This window comes from Lissotriton helveticus, chromosome 6 (genome assembly GCF_964261635.1).
Source record: "Lissotriton helveticus chromosome 6, aLisHel1.1, whole genome shotgun sequence".
Lineage (NCBI taxonomy): Eukaryota > Metazoa > Chordata > Amphibia > Caudata > Salamandridae > Lissotriton > Lissotriton helveticus.
In genome coordinates, this window is record NC_136067.1 from 1,772,413,284 (window position 1) to 1,772,437,730 (window position 24,447).

Genomic DNA, 24,447 nt, shown 5'->3' on the forward strand with positions numbered 1-24,447 from the left:
ATACTCAATTTGGGAGTGCCCAACTGATAGGATGCTTATTCACCCTTAAGCAATTTCCGTCACGATAATCTACCCACAGAAGGTGTAGTAGAATTTCATGAACCATAAATAGAGATAATTAAACCAGTGCACATCCCTACTAGTTACTTTTATCCAATTGAATTTCAATTCAATCACTTCGAAAGTTCAATTCTCTTCAAGTCCACACAAGTATTCAGATAGTACACAGTCCATTAGTTCTTAAAGTTCTTATTTATTGATTATTTTCTTGCCACATCGTCACAGCCGACGCGCGTTTCGCCCTCCGCGGGCTTTTTCAAGGCAAAGACAAATAGTATGGTGAGTGGCGTGTTTTCATATAAATCAATAAAAGACGTAAAAATCCTCGATTAAATCACAGACCACTGAGTGACGAATGGATTTAGAAGTACAAGAATTATGAGGAACAATTTTCGCATTCACTATTTAAGGCTTTAAGGACCAATGATTAAGGATTTTTACGTCTTTTATTGATTTATATGAAAACACGCGTACAAAATCTCTTTGGAGACAAAACACATGTAATGGGATAGGACATTACTTTAAAGGGCAGACCTGGACCCTATACAGGTGTCTTCAGATCACTGGCTGAGTTTTCTGTTATTCTGCTTACACATATTAATTTTAACTACTTTAAGAACATATCTAGTTTTTAGACAGCATGGCCGGAGAACATTAATGAGGACTTAAGGGGCATAAATGAGGCCATGATGTCTCTAATGAATTAGTTTACAACACAAAATGGGCCGTTTCGTGCAATGGCCACTTCCCTGTTCTTCCACAAAGTAGGTGTGAGGGCTGCCAGAAACAGTCATAGTAACAACAAAAACCACCTGGCTGACAAATAATTTTTTATGCACCGAGCATAAAACGCAAGAAAAAGATGACAGCTTCCTGAACAGGCATGGTTATCTTCACTGTTTGCTATTAGGTAATTACTGTAATCCTAAATTATCGTTTTGATTTATCCCACATTCATTTTTGAGAGATACTATTTCCCCTCAGGTCTTTACACATACATTTAAACAGATTTGGTTTAAATATGATTTGTGACCTGACCTCAGGACACCACCCACGCCGCACGGTTCGCCAGCGGTGCCCCTCGCTGCTGCTCGCTCTCCCTGCCTCGGTGGTTGGCCCGTTTTGTGCTCACTGTTATTTCACTGTAAATTCCTGCTGTAATTGTGTGTCAAACTTAACAATTGTATTTTTCTCCTGTTCCTGTGTCTAAACTGCTGCATTTCTTGACTGTGCGATTAACGTGCCTCGCTATCCCCTCGGGTGCCCCCACACGCTCCCCCGCCGCGGCTCCATCGCGGCCCCGCCCCCTTTCTTGTTTCTGTTCCCGATTGGCCCCCCCCGCCTCCCAGCTGCTCCGCCCACCCACTTCGCCTCATATGGAGCCCGTGCGTCCGCGCAGCGGTCACACGCAGCGGGTGCGCCGATTGTGCGCCGAAGGCGGGCCAAAGGCAAGCCCGTCTGCGCCTGGACCGCGCCCAGCGCCAGGACCCCTGTCCCCCGAGGATGCCAGCCCACACGATGGACTTACGACGCCACCACCCTCCACGCACTCAACGCCGGCCTGAACCCCACCTGCTACCGAGCCACTCCGAGACGCACCCACGGACCCTTCACCTGCCAAGTCTGCAAGTTCACCTGCCTCCGGACCTGCACCGCACCCAAAAGGCCATGCACCAGCAACAAACACCTCAAGTGCATCCTGCTCAACACCCGCTCCAGCCACAGGCACGCCGTTGAACTCTGGAACCTGCTCGACACACCATCACCAGACGTCGTCTTCCTCACGGAAACCTGGATGAACGCCTCCTCAGCGCCTGACATCGCCATAGCCATCCCGGACGGATACAAGATCCCCCGGAGGGACCGCGTCATCCAGACGGGAGGAGGCATCGCCATCGTACAAAAGATGGTTGTTTACCAACTGATTCCCTAACCTGCCTCTATCTCAGGAGTAACACTTAGCGCCAGGACACCTACGGGTAACAGAGCGCTGTACAAATGCCAACAATAAATAAATAAATAAATAAGAACACCATCCACATCTCGACCAACTCTGACGACACCTTCACCGCCGCCGAACACCTCCACTTCCAGATATACACCGACCCCAAGACAACCCTCAGAGGGACCCTCATCTACAGACCCCCGGGACCACGCACACAATTCAGCGAAGACATCGCAGACTTCATCAGCCCGCACGCCCTCCCCTCCGCTGACTACATCCTCCTAGGAGACCTCAACTTCCACCTGGAGAACAACAAGGACAGCAACACCACCACCCTGCTGGACAACATCGCCAACCTCGGACTCAAGCAACTGGTGAACACCCCCACCCACTACGCCGGCCACACGCTTGACCCCGTCTTCTCATCCAGCAAGCACATCTCCTTCAGCCACTCCACCGGACTTCATTGGACTGACCACAGCTGCGTCCACTTCAGCTTCAGAAGAACCACGACCCACAACCACCCGCAACAGGTTCCACGCCGGAGCTGGAGCAAGATCACCGCCGAGCAGCTCACCTCCTCCCTCAGCCAGAACCCTCCCACCAGCACAACGGACCCCAACGAAGCTGCCAGCAACCTCACACAGTGGCTGACCGCCTGCGCCGATGACCTCGCACCACTAAAGAACCCTCCCAGCAGACCCGGCAGTAAGAAAACCCCCTGGTTCACCGACGAACTCAAGGACTCCAAGAAGAACTGCCGCACCCTCGAGAAAGCCTGGCGCCACGACCAGACCACAGACAACAGGACCGCCCCCTCAAGCACGCCACCCGCAAGCACCACCAGCTGATCCGCGCCACCAAGAAGACAGCACTCAAAGAACGACTGGACAACAACGCCCACAACAGCAAGGAACTCTTCAGCATCGTCAAGGAGTTCTCCAACCCCAGCGCCGGAAACAACGACATCACTCCCTCGCAAGACATCTGCGACTCACTCGCCTCGTTCTTCCACCGCAATATCGCCGACATACACAACAGCTTCGGCGCACAGACCACGCACCCAACCACCGAACCAACGCCCGCCACCACCACCCTCTGCAACTGGACCCCGGTCAGCATCGAAGACACCACCCGCACGATGAACACCATCCACTCCGGATCCCCCACCGACCCCTGCCCCCACCACGTCATCAACAAGGTCGGCGCCATCATCGCGCCCCATCTCCGGGACATCATCAACACCTCCTTCCACACCGCCACCTTCCCGGAGAGCTGGAAGCACGCCGAGCTCAGCGCCCTCCTGAAAAAACCAACAGGGGACCCCACCGACCTCAAGAACTTCCGCCCCATCTCGCTCCTCCCTTTTCCTGCCAAAGTCATCGAGAAGACCGTCAACAGACAGCTCTCCGCCTTCCTCGAGACGAACGGATCTCTCGACCCCTCGCAGTCCGGATTCCGAGCCAACCACAGCACCGAGACCGCCCTGATCGCAGCCACCGATGACATCAGATCCCTGCTCGACAACGGGGAAACAGCGGCCCTCATCCTCCTGGACCTCTCTGCAGCGTTCGACACTGTCTGCCACCGCACCCTAGCCCAGCGCCTCAGCACCATCGGAATCCAAGAGAAGGCACTGGAGTGGATCATCTCATTCCTCACCGGAAGAACCCAGAGAGTCCGCCTCCCCCCGTTCAGATCTGAGGCCACCGAAGTCGTCTGCGGCGTACCACAAGGATCATCACTCAGCCCGACCCTATTCAACGTCTACATGAGCCCCGTCGCAGCCATCGCACGCCAGCACAACCTCAACATCATCTCCTACGCCGACGATACTCAGCTGATACTCTCCCTCACCAACGACCCCGCCACCGCCAGAGCCAGCCTACACGAAGGGATGAAAGACGTCGCCGAGTGGATGAAGAACAGCCGCCTGAAACTGAACTCAGACAAGACGGAAGTCCTCATCCTGGGATCATCGTCCTCCGCCTGGGACGACTCCTGGTGGCCCCCTGCCCAGGGCACCACCCCCAAGCCAACGGACCACGCACGAAACCTGGGCTTCATCGTGGACTCCTCCCTCACGATGACCAGACAAGTCAACGCCGTCACCTCATCGTGCTTCACCACCCTTATTTATTTATTTAATTTGAAAGTTTTATATAGCGCGAACAAGATCTTTGCAGATAACAGAGCGCTTTACATAGGCATAAATGAGTGGTAGGGTGGGTACACGAGGGAGCATAGTAAGGAAGGTAAGGTAGGTCAGTGCAGTAGTACAAATAAGAGGGAGCATGAACAATCGGTTAGGTCAATAATACAAGTAAAACACATGTGCAAATGGATCAAACAAATAATATAGCTCGACGGGGGTAAGGTAAGGTAGGGTAGGTCAATGCAGTGGTACAAATAAGAGGGAGCATGAACAATCGGTTAGGTCAATAATACAAGTAAAACACATGTGCAAAGGGATCAAACAAATAATAAAGCTTGACGCAAAGTCTTAAAAAGATCAAGAGTAGTAGTTCAAGTGTATTTAGCCATGAGGATAGCTTTAACTTCTTTCTTAAAAAGAAGAGTGGATGAGATGAGCCTCGTTTCAGGAGGGAGTGAGTTCCAGATCCTAGGCGCCATTCCTGAGAAGGAGCGTTTGTAAGTTTTTTCCTTCCGGAATCTTCGAGGCTTCAGCAGAAGATTGTTTGTACTTCTGGTGGTTCTGGACCCGCCGGAAATTGTCAACTTCTGAGTGAGGTAGCCGGGTGATTTCGAGTGTATAGCCTTGTGCGTCATGCAGGCAATTTTCAGATGTATTTTGGCTTCAAAAGGCAGCCAGTTCAGGGATTTAAAGTCAGGGGAGATATGTGAATGTTTTTTAGATCCAGTGATGAGTCTCGCTGCCGCGTTTAGCGAAGCTCTTAGGGGTGCAGTTGTAGTTAGGGGGAGACCGCAGAGGGCGATGCTGCCGCAGTTTATGCGAGGGATGACTAGTGCTTGTACTGCAGTTTGGAAGTCCTTGGCTGGGAGGAAGGGTTTAAGTTTCCTCAAGGTATTTATTTGGAAGTTCGCTCCCTTAGTTGCCTTGCTGATATGCTGCTGCATGTTGAGATTGGCGTCAAGTGTTATGCCTTTGCTGAATCCACGATGGTCGGTTGGACATTGAGTGCAGTTAGGTGCTTAAGCCAGGTTTGAGTGGTAGAGATTTTCGCGGGCGGTGAGATCAGAAGGAACTCAGTTTTCATAGCATTGAGTTTGAGGTGGTTATCGGCCAGCCAGGATTGGGTGTTTCTGATCGTTGAGTTCAGACGCATAATGTCTTTGGGGGATTGTAGTTTGAGATATAGCTGAGTGTCATCGGCGTACATGTGAAAATGTACATTGGATGCTTGTAGCAAGGTGGTGAGAGGTTCCATAACTAGGTTGAACAAGGTAGGGGATAGGCAGAATCCTTGGGGGACACCTAACGATACAGGTATTGGAGCGGACATCAAGTTGTTGCTCTTGAATTTTTGAGATCGGTTGTGTAGAAAGGAGGTGAACCACTGAAGAACAGTTCCAGAGAGACCCATTCTAGTGTTTAGGAGTTCGAGTAAGTTCTCATGTTTCACAGTGTCGAATGCTGAAGAGAGATCAAGAAGGATGAGGAGGCAGGTATCATTTTGATCTAAAATTTGGAGGGCGTCGTCAATTATGTGAGTCATAGCTGTTTCGGTACTGTGCCCTACTCGGAAGCCAGATTGATGAGGGTTGAGGAGATCAAACTGTTCTATGTGCTTTGTCAGTTGTAGTTGAACGCATTTTTCCAACAGTTTGGCGAGAGTGGGAATGTTGGTAATCGGACGGTAGTTGTTTAGATCAGTGGGATGGGCTGTTGGTTTCTTTAGTAAAGGTGTAACTTGTCCAACTTTGAGGGAGTCAGGGATGGTTCCTTGTTGAAGTGAACTATTGATAATTTTAGTCCAGAGTGGGAGGAGCAAAGGGGTGAAGTCTTTTACAGCGTTAACAGGAAGAGGGTCAGTGAGGTGATTGGATGGTTTCAGGGTGCTGAGTAGTCTGTCAATTTCTTCTTCAAAGTAAGTGTCAAAGGATGACCATGTCGCATTGTTTTTTGGTTCATTGGGTGTTATGCGGTGGGGTTTGGAGTAAAGGCTTGCGTCAATGAGGAGATAACTCCTTATGTTGTCAGTTTTTTGGTTAAAGAAAGTTGCGAAATCTTCACAGGAAGGTGTATTGCCCATAGTGTCGACTGCTTGGGGTTGTTCCTTGGATTGTGATCGGATTAGCTCGAACAGTTTTCTTGGACGGTTTTTTGCTTGGTCGAGCTGGAGTCTGAAGAACTCTGCGCATGCTCCGCAAGATCTTCCGATGGATCCCCACCGAAACCAGGAAGACCGTCACCCGGGCACTCGTCACCAGCCGACTGGACTACGGAAATACCCTCTATGCCGGAACCACAGCCAAACTTAAAAAAAGACTCCAACGCATCCAGAACGCCTCCGCACGACTCATCCTGGACATCCCCCGACACAGCCACATCTCACGCCACCTGAGAGACCTACACTGGATCCCCGTCAGCAAGAGAATCACGTTCAGGCTCCTCACCCACGCACCCAAGGCTCTCCACGACCTGGGCCCCAAGTACCTCAACGACCGCCTGACCTTCTACACGCCCACCGGCCAGCTACGATCGACCAGCCACGCCCTCGCCGCAGTACCACGCATCCGCAAAGCCACCGCCGGAGGAAGATCCTTCTCCTACCTGGCAGCCAAGACGTGGAACTCCCTCCCCATCCACCTCCGTCTGACCCAAGACCATCTCTCCTTCAGGAAGCAGCTCATGACCTGGCTGTTCGAGCAGTGACGCACCCCTCTCCCCCAGCGCCTTGAGACCCTTCCGGGTGAGTAGCGCGCTATACAAATGCATTGGTTGATTGATTGATTGATTCCGTCTGAATGAGGTAATCACAACTCCAAATCAATTATGGTGCAGAAATCCATGGAAAGATGGCTGATGCATTGGCATAAAAGAAATGTGGTGTACTGGTATTCAAGAACTACATAAGCTACCATAACAGTGCCAGTTGTCTTCAAAAGACATAGGGGTCTGTCCACTGCGCAAATCAATTTTTGCCGTTCACAAAAGCAGCCATGATAGTTATTTTGCCTTTGTGTTGATATTGAGTTCATATGAGATATTATGAGCATCATACAATCAGAATAGCATTAACACCACCCTTGACGAGGAAACCCAACTTCTATGTGATGAAACTAAAGATAGAGAAGACCTTGACAAAACATAATAATGGACAAAATAGTATTACCTTTAAGAATTATACAGAGCCACAGAAAAATAAATCGCCTTCTAGTTCATGCTGCCTAAATTGGGGATAGAAATATCTAACTTTAGAATACACCTTAACTGTTAATAAAACACACATTGTGGAAGGTACTTTGAAATATAAGTAGGCCGTTTGAAATGAATGCTCCATGTAGAAAAGCCAATTAAATAAATACAAAATATTGAGGCCAACTGCGCTAGGAGGCAGAACTGGGGCGGGTTCTCACAGACAAGGAATGGGACAACATCCACTACAGGGCCCACCACACAGCCTTTAACACCGCTGGAGCAGAGTCGGCGTTCAAGGTAGCAGCCTATTGGTATCTCACGCCCGCTCGCATCCACCAATGGGATAAGAATCACACAGAGATGTGCTGGTGGGGCTGCGGCCTTTCCTCTCTTGCACATCTCCTTTGGCATTGTCCACGACTTGAAAGGTTCTGGGAGCAAGTGCTCAGGGACATTGACGAGGCATTTAAGACAGAGATGCCCAGCTTCCCGGCCTACACGCTCCTAGGACTCTCTAACCTGATAACATTCCAGTTACGGTCGATGCGGGTAGACAGATAGCTTTGCCATTATTGGCAGCACGCAAAGCGATCCTGGCGCACTGGGGCACAGCCACGGTTCCGGACCACACAGCCTGGCTTCATAGACTTCGGATGACTCTAGCTATGGGAAAGACCTTCTCTGGCTCAAGACCAGAAGGCTGAGGCATACACATAACTCTGGGCCCCTTTTATCGTACTTTTATCAAAGGATCTCCGTGAGGTCACATGCCCCAATCTCTTGCAAATCCTCAAGCTGATCCATCACGACCAGGGTTAGAGTTTCTTCCATTTGGGTCACCCGGTGACTTGGGAGTGGGACGGGCGGGTAGGGGCAGACAACTGACTAACACCTTAGAGAACAAAATATGGGCAACCATTTTCCCTCTTTCCCTTCTCTATCTTCCTCACTTTTCCTCTCTACTTTTCTTCTGGGGGGTAGGTGGGAGGGAGGGCTTTTCCATTGGGTTTTACTTTTTAGGCATGTTTTACTAACGTTGCCAGCCTCCGGGGTGTTGGCATTGAAGCTGTGTACGTTTGTATAAGCTCTACAAATCCTTTCTATGCTGCTGGCCCGCGTGGTTGTAGGCGAATGGCTGTGTATATGTGTTGGTATGCCTTCAAACTGAATAAAAAATGTGTTCTATAAATACAAAATATTTTCGACCTATATTATGAGAAGGTAGTTGTTATTTTCACATTAGGACCAAGGAGGCCTTGGTACTGGGCGCTGGACCTTTTGAATGCAATGGGGCAGTCTAGATCAATAACCAGCTACAGCATGACAATTGCCACAATACATGAACATGGACAAAGTCTACAGTGCTAGTCACATATTCGAGCGTTCCCATCATTCTCCCAGAGAACGTACCCAGCCCTGGCACAGATTACCGTCATCAGCGAATAAAGGGATATGACTGGTCAGAAGAACAGAGTAAATATTATTGCACAAAATAAGACAAAATGGAGTACCTTTTTGAGAACACTGACAATCGGTAGGGAAAGGGAGAGTTACCAGAACACTATCTTATGTTATATATGTTATAAGCAGTTTTATAGCGCGCTCAATTACTACCATAGTATCCTGACGCGGAAAGAAGAAAGAAATGCAAAGAGCCATAACAAGAAAAAAAAAAGAACAGCCTAGAATGCAAGTTTGAACAGATAAGTTTTCAAGGCTTTCTTAAAGAGAGCAAAATTCGGATTGGACCGAAGAGTCAAAGGAAGATCATTCCAAGCAATCGCAGTGTTTTAAAGATGATACGCTGTGTCACAGGGAGCCAATGCAGGTTCCGCAGGCGGCCCCGGACACTCGTTCGTCTGGAGATGTTGCATAAAAGCCTCGCTGTCGCGTTTTGAATTATCTGGAGACGCCCAACCAGATAGGCCGGGGAGCCACACAGCAGAACATTGGCATAGTCAAGACGCGAGAGAATCAATGCTCTAGCCACTGTCTCTCTCGCTGCATTTGGAAGATAGGGAAAAAACTTCCGCAGAGCTTTGAGGGTGCCGAAACACGCACCGGACAGTTTCATGATATGGGCCTCAAATAAAAGATCTTCCCCAAACCGAACTCCCAGATTCTTAGCTAGGATGTTCACTGAACAGGGCAATGGAAAGCCGGCCGGCCATAACGATTCTCTGAACCAAGGAGGAAACTGACCATAGAGAAGAATTTCTGTTTTATCCTCATTACATTTCAGCTGGGCAGATGCCAGCCAGTTGAAAACTGAGGACAAACAGGACCGAATCATATCCGTGTCCAGGTCAGCGCCGGGCCAAGTAAACAACAACTGTGTGTCGTCCGCATAAGCTATTATTTTGGCCCCTAGTTGTTCAGCCAGCGTGATCAAAGGGGTCAGATACACATTAAATAACAACGGACTCAGCGTTGACCCCTGAGGGACCCCGTCGAAAGAGGCTTGGCTGAAGATGAAAAAGGGGGTAGCCAGACCTGCTGAGTCCGAGATGAAAGGAAGGAGCTAAGCCAATCAAGAGCCAAGCCAGTGACGCCGATGCCTGCCAGGCGTGACAGTAGGAGCTGATGGGGTACCGTGTCGAACGCGGCAGAGAGGTCCAATAAAATTAGAGCCGCCCTGCCGCCGTTGTCCAAGCAGTCCCTAATGGCCTCGGAAACTTCGACCAGAGCTGATTCCGTGCTATGTGCGGCACGGAATCCAGATTGGGCAGGATGTAAAGCCACAGATGTTTCCACAAAAGCGTTTAATTGTCGAAAGGCCATTTTTTCACAAACCTTTGCCATAGCTGGTAGAAGTGATATTGGCCGATAGTTAGCTGGAAGCGACGGGTCTAACCCGGCCTTTTTTAGTAGAGGCAAAAGCCTGGCCTGCTTCCAGTCGACCTGAACAGTAGCCGAACTGAAAGAAAGGCTGATGATTTGTGTGATCTCCCGACTAACCACCTCAGCGACAGCACCAAGAACCCGCGCAGGACATGGGTCGGTGGGTGATCCAGATTTCAGGGATTTTACGACCGCAAGGGTATCGTCAGCAGCCGGTGAGATAAACTCCTCAAAAGTAAAGGAAGAGGACTCGAAAGATGCCAAAGAGAAGTACATAGTGGCTGCAGGGCTCATACTATGACTGGTGGTCCGTAGGCTGGCTTGAATCCCCGCTATCTTTTGCTCGAAAAACGAGGATAAACCCTCACACCAGACTGCCGAAGATGGCACGGTAGGTTGCTCGGCACAGGGGGAAAGAAATCTAATAATAGAAAAAAATTCCCGACTGTTGTTGTTAGCCTTATCAATCCTATCCGCAAAGTACTCCCTCTTCGCTGTTCTAATACAAGCATAGTAATTCCTCTGAGCAGCCCGCAGGTCCTCCTTAGCAGTGGGGCAATATGAAAGACGCCAGAGCCTTTCAAGTTTTTTTACAGGCAAGTTTGAGCTCACGCAGGGAAGGTGAGAACCAAGGTTTGGAAGGGGTTGAGTGGGTTTTGGGTCTAGCATTCCCCTTGGAGGAAGAGTCCACCCCCGCCGAGATCCAGGAATTAAAAGTCTGCACCGCATTAGTCAGCTCCTTTCCCAGCACTGGCCGGCTGTTGCTCAAGGTAGCAGATAAGATATGCAAATTAATCTTCTGAGGGCACATAGACATCTTAACATTGGAGGTTATTTTATCGGCAGACCACGCAAATCTGATCAGCCGGTGGTCGGACCACGTGAGGACTTCAGGTGCACCTACAGAAAGAGGAAAATTCGAGCAGATCACATCAAGTGTATGGCCACCTGAGTGCGTATGAAGAGTTACCCATTGTGTGAGTTGAGCCAGACTGAGAGACTCCAACAAAATTTTGGAGTCTGATAACTCAGCCACCTCTGCGTGAATATTAAAATCTCTCAGAAGGAGGAATCTAGGAAACATCAGGGCACACGGTACCATGGCCTCAGACAGAGCCTTAAGAAAGGGACCCGAGGGCCCAGGGGGTCGATAGATCAGTGTGCCACCTATAGTGAAATGGGGTGAGAGGGCAAGGGAGAAATTCAACACTTCCCCCTCTCCTACCTCATCAGGGGAATCAACGTGCAAAACCCAGGAATCTTTATAAACAATTGCCAGACCCCCCCCCTCTTCCCTGTGTCCGATTCTTTCTACTGATTTTGAAACCTCTGGGGATAGCAAGTTCGATATCAGGGACACTAGCGGCCTTTAGCCACGTTTCTGTTATAAACAGAATATCTAAAGACCCATCGGATAATAATTCAAAAATGTCGGCTGCATGTTTGCTCATAGATCGAGCATTAATTAAAGCCGCCGAGATTGATTGAGGAAAGTTCGTGTGATGGGTGGGCGCAATCAGCGTTTGAGCACAGCTAAAACCACACAAGGTACAGGGGCTAAAAAAGTCATTGAGCCAGAACAATCAGCAGGTTTAAGAGATAAAAGCTTCTCACGGGTGTAAGATATCCCTGCCGTGATCGGGGTGTAACTGGCTAGGGCAGCAAGGTTTGCGCCAGGCTCGCCCGAGGCGCGGACGGGCACAGACCTTTGGCTTACCTTCGGCGCGCCAGCGGCGCGCCCGCAGTGAGCGACAGCTGGGCGTTCGAAAGGGCATTTTCAATTTATGGCAGAAGCTCCCTCCCCCAGCTGGAACGCTGCCACTGGTTCAGCCGGGGTCCGGGACTACACGTAAGATGGCCGCCCGCCCTCCACTCAATCGGCACACCAGCCGCGGTGGAACGGTGCAGGGAAGGCACACCTCACCCTCAAACAATGACCCCGGTAGGTCGATCACCCACCGAAATGCTTTTAAATGAATCAAAATGTCAGGAATTAAAAATACACAGGCTCCGTAGCGCGAACCTCGAGGACATGAAAATATATAAAATCGTTTTTTAAAATCAGCAAGACATTCAGAGGTTAGGTATAGCCACAAAGCAAAAGCTGATCTGTATGGGAGCTGCCACCACCCACACTAGCCGCCAAGATCTCTTACTGCAGCTCAATTTATGGCAGAAGCTCCCTCCCCCAGCTAGAACGCTGCCACTGGTTCAGCAGGGGTCCGGGACTACACGTAAGATGGACGCCCGCCCTCCACTCAGCCGGCACACCAGCCGCGGTGGAACGGGGCAGGGAAGGCACACCTCACCCTCAAACAATGACCCCGGTAGGTCGATCACCCCCCGAAATGCTTTTAAATAAATGAAAGTGTCAGGAATTAAAAATACACAGGCTCCGTAGCACGAACCTCGAGGACATGAAAATATATAAAATTGTTTTTTTAAATCAGCAAGACATTCAGAGGTTAGGTATAGCCACAAAGCAAAAGAGGATCTGTATGGGAGCAGCCACCACCCACACTAGCCGCCAAGATCTCTTACTGCAGCTCAATTTATGGCAGAAGCTCCCTCCCCCAGCTAGAACGCTGCCACTGGTTCGGCCGGGGTCTGGGACTACACGTAAGATGGCCGCCCGCCCTACACTCAATCGGCACACCATCCGCGGTAGAACGGGGCAAGGAAGGTACACCTCACCCTCAAACAATGACCCCGGAAGGTCGATCACCCCCCCAAAATGCTTTTAAATGAATCAAAGTGTCAGGAATTAAAAATACACAGGCTCCGTAGCGCGAACCTCGAGGACATGAAAATATATAAAATCGTTTTTTAAAATCAGCAAGACATTCAGAGGTTAGGTATAGCCACAAAGCAAAAGCGATCTGTATGGGAGCTGCCACCACCCACACTACATTTTTTCTAATGCATTTACTGAATCAAGATCTTACCTATAGAAAGAGGAAAATGAAAAAAACAAATCAAGAAAACAAGTGTCATTAAAATAAATGATCAAAGAAAAATATACATAAATAGCAACCCACCTCACAAATACCTCTAATTTCGACCATGTTAAATTGCATAGTTCCATCAACCCCATCCTAATTTGATAATGTGGCCACAAGCGATTGGCTTGTGAATAAAGATAATTCTGAAACTCTGGTTTGTTACTACAATACACATTCTTGCAACTTCTGTGTGTACTTTACCTCCCCCAAAAGAAACAACTAATGTGTCAAGTTGTTCAAAAAGAATATACAAAATACTTTGAAATATGGCATAATCATCATGCCAAAGAGATGAATCCATTGCACCTTCCTTAATAGAATTGTTTTCCAGGTCACAAACTCCCTTATCACATTTGCACATCTAAATAGTTCTGAAACATTTTCTACATCTGGATATCTAAATATTTTTTAAGGCGATTAAATCAACTTACCCGTATTACGCTGGCAAATAGGAATTACATGCAGTACCTAACTGACTACCCTTTAACCTGCATTGATCTGGTCTTGTGCTAGGTTTGCGAATGCATCTAGTGCCACCACTGAATTTGTGAGAGCATCTGCCACCAAATGCAACCCAATAGTATCCATATCAGTGAATGAAATCGCTACATGTACCAAGAAAGTATGTTCCATTAGTGAATAGATGATTTTTAAAATGCAGGAGGCTTTATAAAAATTACAACCAAACAGGTTTACCTCACAACACTTAAATTTCTGTACCAGTGGCTTAGTAATAATCATGTCAATCTATGCCCCACTATATACTTTCTCTATCCAGTCCGCAGGCAGCCATTTTGAAGGCGTCGAGTAATTAGTACAAGAGCTCCCATCTCATTAGATCAATGCTTTTTTGGCGCCTAACATTTTTATTTCACAGGGAATATTGTTATTTCCTTTCTAAACTGTGGTGGTAATCGTTAATTCCATACCGGTGGCCAAATGCTGTTTTGGTTTAAACCCACATCAGTCCTGGACCAACAAGCTGGAGTACCCTTCTTGCAGTTTTCATGAATATCATGTATGCATTATTTAATACACTAAGGCATAGATTCATCAACCGAAATTGCGATCGCAATAGCTGCGAAACAGCTATTGCGATCGCAATTTCCGCTCCCGCAATAAATGAAGCAAAATACCACCAAATTGCGAATTCGCAAACATAAATTCACAGAATCAATGTGGAACCCTCTTTGCGATTCTGTAACAGCAATTTTCCACTTATTCTGCGAATTAATTTGCGAAATCGCAAATAAATCGAAAATTCAATTCATCAAACATTGCAAATTGCGAAAAATACCAACATCGCTACATGCGAGTTGCAATTTAAGGAGAAGTCAAACCAGGTGGTAACCATGAAGTTCAATTGGTGAAAAAAAAAAATCAAACAAGAAACAGGTGCAGGGTAAGACACTAAGGAGACACAGTAGGAGCATGAGGACATTCACAATGCCAGGTCTCTACATCGTGGCAAGGCGGCTGAGGCTCCAGGCTTCAGCCCGGAACCAACGCAGGATCCAGGAGCGCATCTTCCGGCTGCGGATAACACTCCTGGGCCAGACTGAAGAGGAGATCTACTCCAAATACAGGCTGAATGGGGCAATGATAAAGAAGCTCATCAGAGACCTTGACCCCCTGATACAGCACCCAACAAGGAGGACCAATGCCATGCCCACCCATGTACAGGTCCTGTGCTGCCTGCACCTCCTGGCCTCCAGAAGCTTCCAGGGGATAGTTGCATATGCAGGGGGGGATCTCCCAGAGCACACTGACACGCTGCCTACGGAGTTTCCTGGACGCCATGCTGACCCGGATACACCACTACATAACCTTCCCAACCACCCAACAGGACTTAAACCAAACAAAGCTTGACTTCTATAACACCGCGCAATTCCCCCATGTAATTGGCTGTATTGGCTGTACCCACATCCACATCTGCCCACCCGCTGAGACAGAATACATGTACCGGAACCGCAAGACCTACCACTCACTTAACATCCAGATGGTCTGCAATGCAAAGACAATCATCACCGACATAGTGGCCCAATACCCGGGGAGCACGGATGATTCGTTCATCTTCAGGCACAGCGGCATACACACCTGCTTGGCCAGGGGTGACTTTGGCGAAGGACATCTCCTAGGTAAGTACACATGCCCACATACAGTATGTCAAGACCATGTAGCTGCGCATAACAGGCACTGACCCTCTGCTCCTATCCTTCAGGTGACAGCACCTACGGCCTCCGTGAGTACCTCCTCACCCCATACCTCAACCCTGCTACACCACAGGAACGGCGTTACAATGCTGCACACATTCACACAAGAAATATCATTGAGCGGACATTTGGGATGTTAAAGAGCCGATACCGCATCCTACACAAGACTGGTGGCGCCCTCAAATACCAGCCTGAGGTCTGCTGCTGCATCGTAGCCGTGTGTGCCATACTTCACAATATTGCTACCAAGCGTAGGATACCTGTGGAGATCTCTGGTAGTGAGTTGGAGGGGGACAACCGGCCACCTGCACATGTGCATCATGCACGAGGGGAGAATCCTGCAGAAGGACACATGCGCCGCAACATCACACTGAACTATTTCTAGTGCACCCATACCCCTCACACAACGCTGCACTCATGCATGCCACATGAAATAATAACATGAGTAAGATTTGCGTTCAAAATAAATTCTTATTCTTTGTTGAACAAGATCTATAACTTTTTTGTTTTTGGAAACAACATAACTACTGTATTGCGTCGTACAGCCTCATGAATGCAGAGCAGGCTTGCTTGGTACATCAGCATGGCACTGCTGCTAATGTTCAGTCATTCACTGGCGCCTCCTGCCGGACGCACCCTGTCGCCTCTCCAAATCCACGTCGGCAGTGTCCGGCCGTGATGCTGCACTGGGCCTGGTACTGCGGCACCGTTCTGGTACCACCAGGACAGACAGGCTGCTCAGGCTGGATGTGCCTTCACTGGCATCATCACCCCCCCTTGCATGGCCATGGCCACACACCTGTTGGTTTTGGACTGCGGTGGTGACCTGCTCCAGGGCCCTTGCAACATCCTGACAGCATTGTACCATTTGGATTTGCATTGCCAGGGACCGGCGTGACAGTTGGGATGTTGCATTCACGATCAGATGGTTCGACCGGGTATATGCTGATAGCCGGGTCAGCAGCTGGCGGTGGCGGGTCATGTCCTGCTGCGCCACCATCAGTTGGCTGTTCTCCTTCATTGAAGCTGTTAACTCCTGCACACTTTCGGTGAGCTGATTGACATTGCGTGCAGTCTTGTACAGCTGCAGCTGTATGGCTGCCATGTGATGTGCCTGCTTGCGGTACACAGCTAGCATCCGGCGTTCGATCCCTAGCCCTGGATCTTGGGCCTGTTGCTCCCTGTCTGCTCGTGTGGCCACGTTGCGCTGCTGCCTCAACCGGCCGCTTGCCTGCGACCGAACAGTGGCTGTGCGGCGTGTCTGCCTCCTGGGTGGTGGTGGTGGGGCCTGTTCCACTGCAATGCGTGACGCCTGGGGTGGTTGGACTCCTTCTGTGGCTGCAAGGGTGGCCCTGTCCGCATGGGGAGGTGGTGGTACTGGTGCAGGTGTGTGTGACGGTCCAGGTTGTGGGGCAGGATGGCTCTCTCCCTCCGTCTCCTCTGGGGTCTCCTCGATATGGAGTGCCTCGCTGTCTGTGGTCTCTGCTTCTGCAGCACCTGTGATGTAAATGGGTGCATGATTAATGATATGAATCTTGCACATGGGATGGTGCAACATGCATGCAGGCTTGCATTCCCTGACTGGCTTTAGGGATATGTTTCACTTGACAGTTCTGGCTGTGTGTGGCTATCAGGGAACTATTGGCACACTACAGGTCCCACAATGCAATAGGGCGTTTCTGATGTGCATGGACTGCATTACTGGGGTTATCAAATGGCTAGCTCTGGGGGCATGGGCATTGTTAGGGGACGGGGTCGCAGTTGCATGGCTCTTAGCTTGTGATTGTTGTGTGGGTCGGGACGTGTCCAGCTGAGTGACCCCCACGCAGGCTGCAGGGTTGATGGCGTCCTCAACCAGGTCCTCGAGTGGTGTGTTGGCGGCAACTGTGGGGTCTCCTCCTCCCGTGGCCCGTCGCTCCCCCAGCCTCTCTGCTTTGCGCTCCTTGGCACGGCCTCTGAGGTCATACCACCTCTTCTTTAGGTCATCGATTGACCGCCGGGTCACTCCTACGGCATTTACCTTAGCCCTGATGCGCAGCCAAATGCGCCTTTTGTCAGCCTCGGGCACCTTCCTGGATAGCTTCCCAAAATGCTTGTCATGGTTCCTGCTGACTCCCTCGATCAGGTACTCCAGCTCCTGTTCGGAAAACTTGACTATTCTTTTCCTGCCAGTTTCACTGGATCCTGCTGCATCCTTGGACATTCTGGTGTTGGATGTACGTTCTGTTGTGGGGCTCCAGGGTGTGTCTCCTAGAGCTCAGTGCTGTGCCTCCTCCTCTCTCCAGCTCTGTGTTCCAAATGAGTAAGAGAACTGCCTACTTCCTGGTTGTGGTGGCATCATTGTGCTCAAAATGCGACTTCCCGTTTTTGCGATCTCGCAATTTGCGATTTCGATAATTGTGAAATCGCAATTTCGGGTTGGAAAAACAGGAGATTCTGCAATTTTTGTGCGATTTTGCGAAATTCGCGTTCACTGATTGCGGCCGATTGTGAATCGCATTTTTTGAGCGCCTTTTTTGATGCATCCCATTCTGCAAATTCCAATTTGCGATTCGATATTTTTCGCAAATTGGAATTCGCAGAATGGGTGCTTGATGCATCTGGGGGTAAGGCATTTCCTATGCGTGGCTCTCTAATTCTATTTGCCTGATAAAGAAACGGGTGTGCGAACCATGGGGGACAAAAGGATTTATCCCTCGCTCCCAGGTTTTGGAGTGGGGGGAATCGGGGGATTATCAAGAGGAAATTAAAAACTATACAGTGGCAGAAAGTACATGTCTCTCTGAATCCATGATGCGCATCACGTCTTCTAGAAGCATTAAAGGACCTCTATGTTTTCATAAATATGTAATTGCTATCATTGAAGTATTGAGCCAAACCTAAACTCACTACAGGAGAGCCAACAGAGTAAGCAAATGCGGGAGATGTCATTTGATGTTATAATTACTGTGGCTCCACTGACTTGGAGAACAAGCATTTTCAATGCAATAGGTCTAGCATTTGCGAGCGTATAAGCTATTGCCATTGAAAATGACAATGCCTTTTATTTATGTGTTTTAAAAAGGAACACATATAAAAGGCATTGTTGTTTTTAATGCCAAGAGCTCAAACTGTCGCAAATGCAAGACCAATGTAATGGTGGCAACGCCCCTTTTTTTTAGACGCCGCTCCCATATTCAGGCTACCATGAGCAGCATCAAAACAAAGGGGTGCGGCCAACATTAAAGTGAAAGTGAGCAAGGCGCTTTCACCCAAAGTAAAAAAAAAAATTAAGTAAATTCAAAAGGTTCTGTAGTGCAGCCGCTGTATAAAGCAATGGGCTAACCCAGTTTCCCTCAGAACCTGGGCCTGTACAATATAAACAACAATTGGTTCTGTCGGGTCAAACAATTACTTTGTAATATTAAACATTTGAATACACATAACCGGAGGACACACACATAAGAAAAAACAAAATTAGTTGATCATAAAAAAGATAATATTTTTACTTTGAAGGATTCATTTCATGAAAGGGTGAAAAAATTACCAAAAAAAACAAAGAAGGCTGTCCGAAAATTGAATTAATAAAACGGCGTGTGTGAGCGTGATTAAAGTGACATAGTGATCAAGGTGACAAAATGCGTGCCGAAATACTATACCGATATATACAATAAAGAATTTTTAGGAAACTGCTTCAAGTTTAAATTTTGGAAAACAATGACGCTAGCTCAATAATTAAATTATATAGATTTGCGTGCTAGCTGGCCTGTTGGAACATGAAGGGACAAAACAACAGTCAACGTTTCGACCCTGACAAATAGCATAAATTAAGGATGTCAAAGACGGGTCTTTTTCAGGACAGGATGGTGGGGTGGACAGCTGAGTCTTCGAAAATTGAAGAAGGCGAATGGGCCAAGCCCAAGGGACATTGGGGTGGTGACGTCAGGGATGTGATCCAGCTAAACGGCAAGGGTAGACAATATCAGGTATCTGAAAATTAGATAGTCATTTACCGCGTTTATGGTCATTTCAATCAGTAAAACTGGACAGCTGTGAAGCATCAGACTGTATAGGGCATCAAACTGGATTACTGTTCTTGATTAAATAAGACACGTTGTGAGAGGCAATGAATGCCATCCGAATTGTGTCGACAGGGATTTCAGGTCATCATTTTAGCTCTGTAAAACTCCCGTCTGCCAGCAGGATTCAGTGAACTGTGATGCTAAATTGAAATCCGCCCATGCTGGTAATTAAATAAGCGCGACCGCTAAAGTGAAAGTGGCCTGCGCTGGTAATTAAATAGACGCGGCCGCTAAAGTGAAAGCAGACGCTTCGTATATAAAATAAATAAATAAGCGCGACTGCTATAAAGCGGACCGCAGTTTAATTTGAATAAAAGTAAGTAACTAGCAAAATAAAAGCGGGCGGGTGCTGCAATGTCTTGGGTGGAATAGGGGAAGAGCATTACAGAAAATAGTGCTCACCAACTTATAAAGCAGCCTGTGTAACAACCGAAGTAAAAGGGCCAGTCCTCATGGGATGTTACAATTGAAGACAAGGCGGTACAAAGGAGGGACTAACAAGTCTATGCATGAATTAGAAGCCAGCATTTACGAAGGAAAATGACATAAGCCAATGACAAATATGGGCGGAGAGTGGGCGGGTCTTCAAATGCATAATCCAATAAAGTATGCCACAGAGCAGCGCATGAGCTGCCCAGGCACAACCTAAAAAGATCGATTTTAGGGAAGGCTCAACACCTCAATTACCACAATTTAGTGCTTAACAAAAACCTAAGAGATATCAGAGCCCTTATAGAGTTTGCTCCTGCAGCGTGATTTCAAACATACATGTTCCATCACTGTGTTTGATCTTCATTGTCTGTGGTAACCTCCCAAACAGAAAAGCTCACCTTTACATCGTTTCATATTTGTGTATATTGTCAGTTATAGTTAAGGTGCGATAGGTGGATTTCTTGAATTCCATATACTAAAACTAATTAAATAACAATAATTGAATAACTGAACACATAGAACTTACCTGACCTTTGGTGCTAACAAGAAGAGAGAATGATGTAACACTAGAGTCTCTGAACTCTACCACAGCGCGGGGAAACACTGTTATAGTGTAACCATGCGCTTTATAAATGTTTTATTATTATTATTATTATTATTATATGCAATCCTAGATTCAAACGGTGAGTTCAGCGGGACACATGCTACGGGGTGGTATTCCACCCAGAGATTACACTTACTTCAAGCAGGCGACGGCTCTGGATGAAATATAGGGGAAAAAATATGAAGAAATGGACACAGTAAATTCGATTTCTATAGGCTATTCTAGATTTCTAAAAAAATATTTTTTTTTTTAAACGTAATTCTTTCTGTCAAAGCCCCCCCCCCCCCCCCCACACACACACACACACAACCTCTCCCAAGGAAATGAATGGGTCCAGTGGTAATGGGAAATATAGGGTGGGAAAAAGTAGGGATTTTTTTACAGCCCACTAATAAGGTGGCCCTATCTGGTCTATGTGGCCCACACATTTGGCTGATATGAGACTTGGTGAAGCGCGGACCATTTCATACCGGAAGACTGGACTCTATGTCCATCGGCTTGTAAACTGCCGCCGTCATCATCATAAAGTAGCGTATAAATGCACGTACATTTTTTGTCTTTCATGTAAAAGGCAAAATACGTAATTCAGAGTTTTGCCACTGAAATAATACCGTAGGATAAAACATGAACAAGAACTTGCATAGAAATACAAACAAAAAAATATTTTTGCATTTGTTGGAGCAAACGTTGCCCAAACTGTGTAAGGTGTAGCCTGACTTAGACACTAAGGGGCGGTATGTATTAATGAAGCATATTTGTTAGGAAACAACGATGAGCAAACACTCGCAGTTTGGATGCGGTTCACTGAGATTTCAAGCATAGGTCCACAAGACCCACGAAATCAATTAGACTGGCAAATGCTTATAAACTAGCTATGTTTGGCGTTCGTTTTACATACACCGAATGAAAAAAATGGAATTAGAGGGGGTTCTGTTCTAGCTTTCGTCGTATTGCTGTACAGCAAACTACGCCACAGAAAACATTATTATGTGGGCGCCTTTTTGAAACCACTCTGTCGGTAATATTATTGTGTGTGTGTGTTTTTTTATTCAAATCACACCATAAGAAATAATTATCATGTGGCGAAAATCCCAGCTCCGTAACAATACTCCCACCCTCAAGCTAAGGAAATATCTTCGCCATGGCGTCAACAACCCATCCTAACCCGTCCTCACACTCACATTTGTCGCAGACCATGACTGGTGTTGGGAGAACTACTTCTACTCCTCAGCCCGATAGATACCCACAATAGGAGCACTAGATCGGAACCTAACGCCACGGACGGGCCAAAACATAAACAGGAAGTGACCACTATCCAACAACGACAACTTCCGCTATCAATTTATTTCACCAACCAACGACCTCCATATAAACTTCCACCAATCACAACGAATCTCTGCGTTGCTGTCATTTCCCCCACGTTCTGCCTGTCCTCACTTTATTGATGCATTTGAGACAATTATTGTAACACGAAGAGAGCGTTTATTTTGAACTCTTACTATATATAACGTCCAAAACACGAGCCTCTCCTTTTGAAAAATCGCAGCTGTGTGTTTGGGAAGGGGCGTGCATGGGTTATTGTTTTCAGTCCGCTCTCTATGTTTCTGGCGCTGCCATTTCCTGGTTCTACTGTTGTATGGCTCTGATGGCTGCGGAGACGCCAGGAGAGCGTGCAGCGCAGAGAAGGCACCCGGTTTACGCTCAGCATAGCCATCTTTAGCCGTAGAGCAGCGCCTACGGTATCCACTGAAGCGACTGGTAAGGATGGGTTATACATACAACACCTGTAAAAAGAACGTGTTGGCTGAGGGATTGTCGGGGAAACCTACCTTTCTGCTGACTCTGTTCTCACGGGGTGTCAGACGAGGAATCTAAGGTCTACTACGACCTCTCACAAGGACACATAACTACTGACAGTTCTGCCTCTTGCAGGGAAGCAGAGCTGCCGCCGAGCCTTTGATGTGCACAGAGCAGGCAACTACTGCCACTTGTCAATGTCAGGAGCATATACATATTACCCAGGTGCCATACATGCCAACATTTCAGGAGAGCAAAGTGGGAGATTTAAAAAAAAAAAAAAATCGGGAGAATGGGGCTTTGAATCGGGTTACTGGCATGTATGTGCTTTAGAAGTGTGCTGCTGTAGGATCGGACATTTGAAACGCAAATGCACGTTTTTTTCTTAACTTTCAGAAGCATGGAGCATAATGGCTGGCAGAGAGGGTGATGCAAGTGTTGGGGCCTGGCAGGTTGTTGGCAGTGCATGCACCCCCCACCCCCCTGTGGCAGCCCGGGCTGAAACGGCAACCCTCCTCCCTCCCTCCCCCCTAGTACTTCGCAGGTCTTTAACCCCTCCCCTGCTGGTGACGGAACCACTCCGTCATCAGCTGCGGTCGCGCTTTGCTGACGACGGAGCGGTTCCGTCAAGGCACGCCTGTGTGGCGCGGATTCCGCGCCTGCGCTGAGCGTTCCATTGAGCGGGCTGGCCGTGACGGAAACGCTCTGACATGAGCACAGCGCAACCGCGGCTGGTGACGGAGCGGTTCCGTCACCAGCATGCGCCTGCCGCGCGGCCACCCCGCCCCCTTAGCACTGCGGCGGAATAGCCGCCGTAGTGAAGGGGTTAAAAGACGATTTCCTTGTTAATAACGCTTTGTTGGTTTTTCACCCCTTCGAGAGCCCCTGCATCGCTACTCTTTGCTGGAAGAATTAGCACTTTACACGATACCAAGCCCTGTCACCTGAAACCCCCGAGGAATCGGGTTTTTGCTTGTAGGAATCGGGAGGCGGGAGACTAGCCTTCAAATCGGTAGTCTCAAGCTTGAATTGGGAGGGTTGGCATGTCTGCAGGTGCACACATCTATATTCACTCCGTGGCTCCCCCAAGGAGGCAGGGGTGGTTGCGTGAGTAGAACTGATGCTACCTTTATCGCTCATGTACAGACGCCGCGTCTCTGATAGAAGCACAGTTAAGTTTCAAAAACTTTATTTCGGTTTTCCGGCCCTTAAAAGTACAAACAAACAAAATAAATGTAACAGACCAGTTAAATCAATAAAAGGTAAGTAGCTGTTGAATTCATAAATATGGTCTAAAAGCTAAGTTGCACACCATTTAAACAGGTACATTTGTGAAAAGTACAATTAATGACATTGCTTAAAATCAAAATAAAACCACTGTACTTAAGTAGTCGACATACTAGCGGTTAGACTAAGCAATCGGCTTCAGGCTACTAGATATAAGAAGAGACGTTTTTCTCCTAAGAAGCCACATAGCGCCAAGAAACTTAGCAGCTGAGATGACTTGGGTCAGTCGGTGTCCGTCCTAAGAATGCGAAGGGCAACTAAGTGGCTGCGGACACCTAAGAGTCTGAATGTTGAGGCCTGGCCTTTCTATGAGCAGATGCGTATGCTGGACATACAAGTAAAACGTGGGGGAGGCTCTCTTTATGGGAATTACAAGCTGGACATACAATTGGGCCCCCTGCTTGACCATTTGGAGGTGAATGGTCTCAGCGGTAAGGTACCCACTCGAAACTAGAAAAGTTTCCTCTCCGAAGTGACCAAAATCTGGTCCTAAGACGACTCATATCTGCTCTCACATATGAAATCTCATGATAACGTGGAGCAGACGACCCTTCGTGATTCATTAGTGGCAGTAGCCAACCATTATTGCTTTTGCAGATCATCCTTAGATGGAAAATTTGAAGCCTCAGGGTGATCCCACAGCTCAGAAACCCCAAGAGAACACAACATATCTGTGATGCTCCTGAGCCAGGGAACTTTACTAAAGTGATCGGATTTCATCACGTCCTATAGTGCTTCTACATAATGAGCTAACTCTGGAGCAGTCCATAGCCGCCTTTAGAACAAAAGTGGGCACAATCTTACTTTGTGGACCAATCCGTTAATGCCAGAGTCCATAAAAAGTGGATACAAAGGGGTACG

At 48.0% G+C, this 24,447-nt stretch overlaps 2 protein-coding genes across 3 annotated transcripts in view; one reads left to right on the top strand and one right to left on the bottom strand.

Annotated features, from left to right (window-relative positions):
* CRIPT (CXXC repeat containing interactor of PDZ3 domain) overlaps positions 1–21,830 on the bottom strand; it is a 180,151-nt gene extending 158,321 nt beyond the window's left edge. The window contains exons 1-2 of one of the 2 annotated variants that reach the window (XM_078649668.1): positions 21,684–21,830; positions 15,905–16,902 (exon numbers count right to left, since the gene is read on the bottom strand). In XM_078649668.1, the coding sequence (XP_078505794.1) occupies positions 16,016–16,902; positions 21,684–21,699 (903 nt within the window). In that variant the 5' untranslated portion in view covers positions 21,700–21,830 and the 3' untranslated portion in view covers positions 15,905–16,015. Of the gene's footprint in view, positions 1–15,904; positions 16,903–21,683 lie in introns of those variants that run through there. The other variant, XM_078649669.1, reaches the window with a different exon arrangement.
* Positions 21,831–22,108: 278 nt separating this feature from the next.
* Positions 22,109–24,447, top strand: part of PIGF (phosphatidylinositol glycan anchor biosynthesis class F) — a 114,719-nt gene continuing 112,380 nt past the window's right edge. Inside the window, exon 1 of the mRNA XM_078649666.1 lies at positions 22,109–22,260. The gene's annotated coding sequence lies outside the window, so the exon portion shown is untranslated. The remainder of the gene's footprint in view (positions 22,261–24,447) is intronic.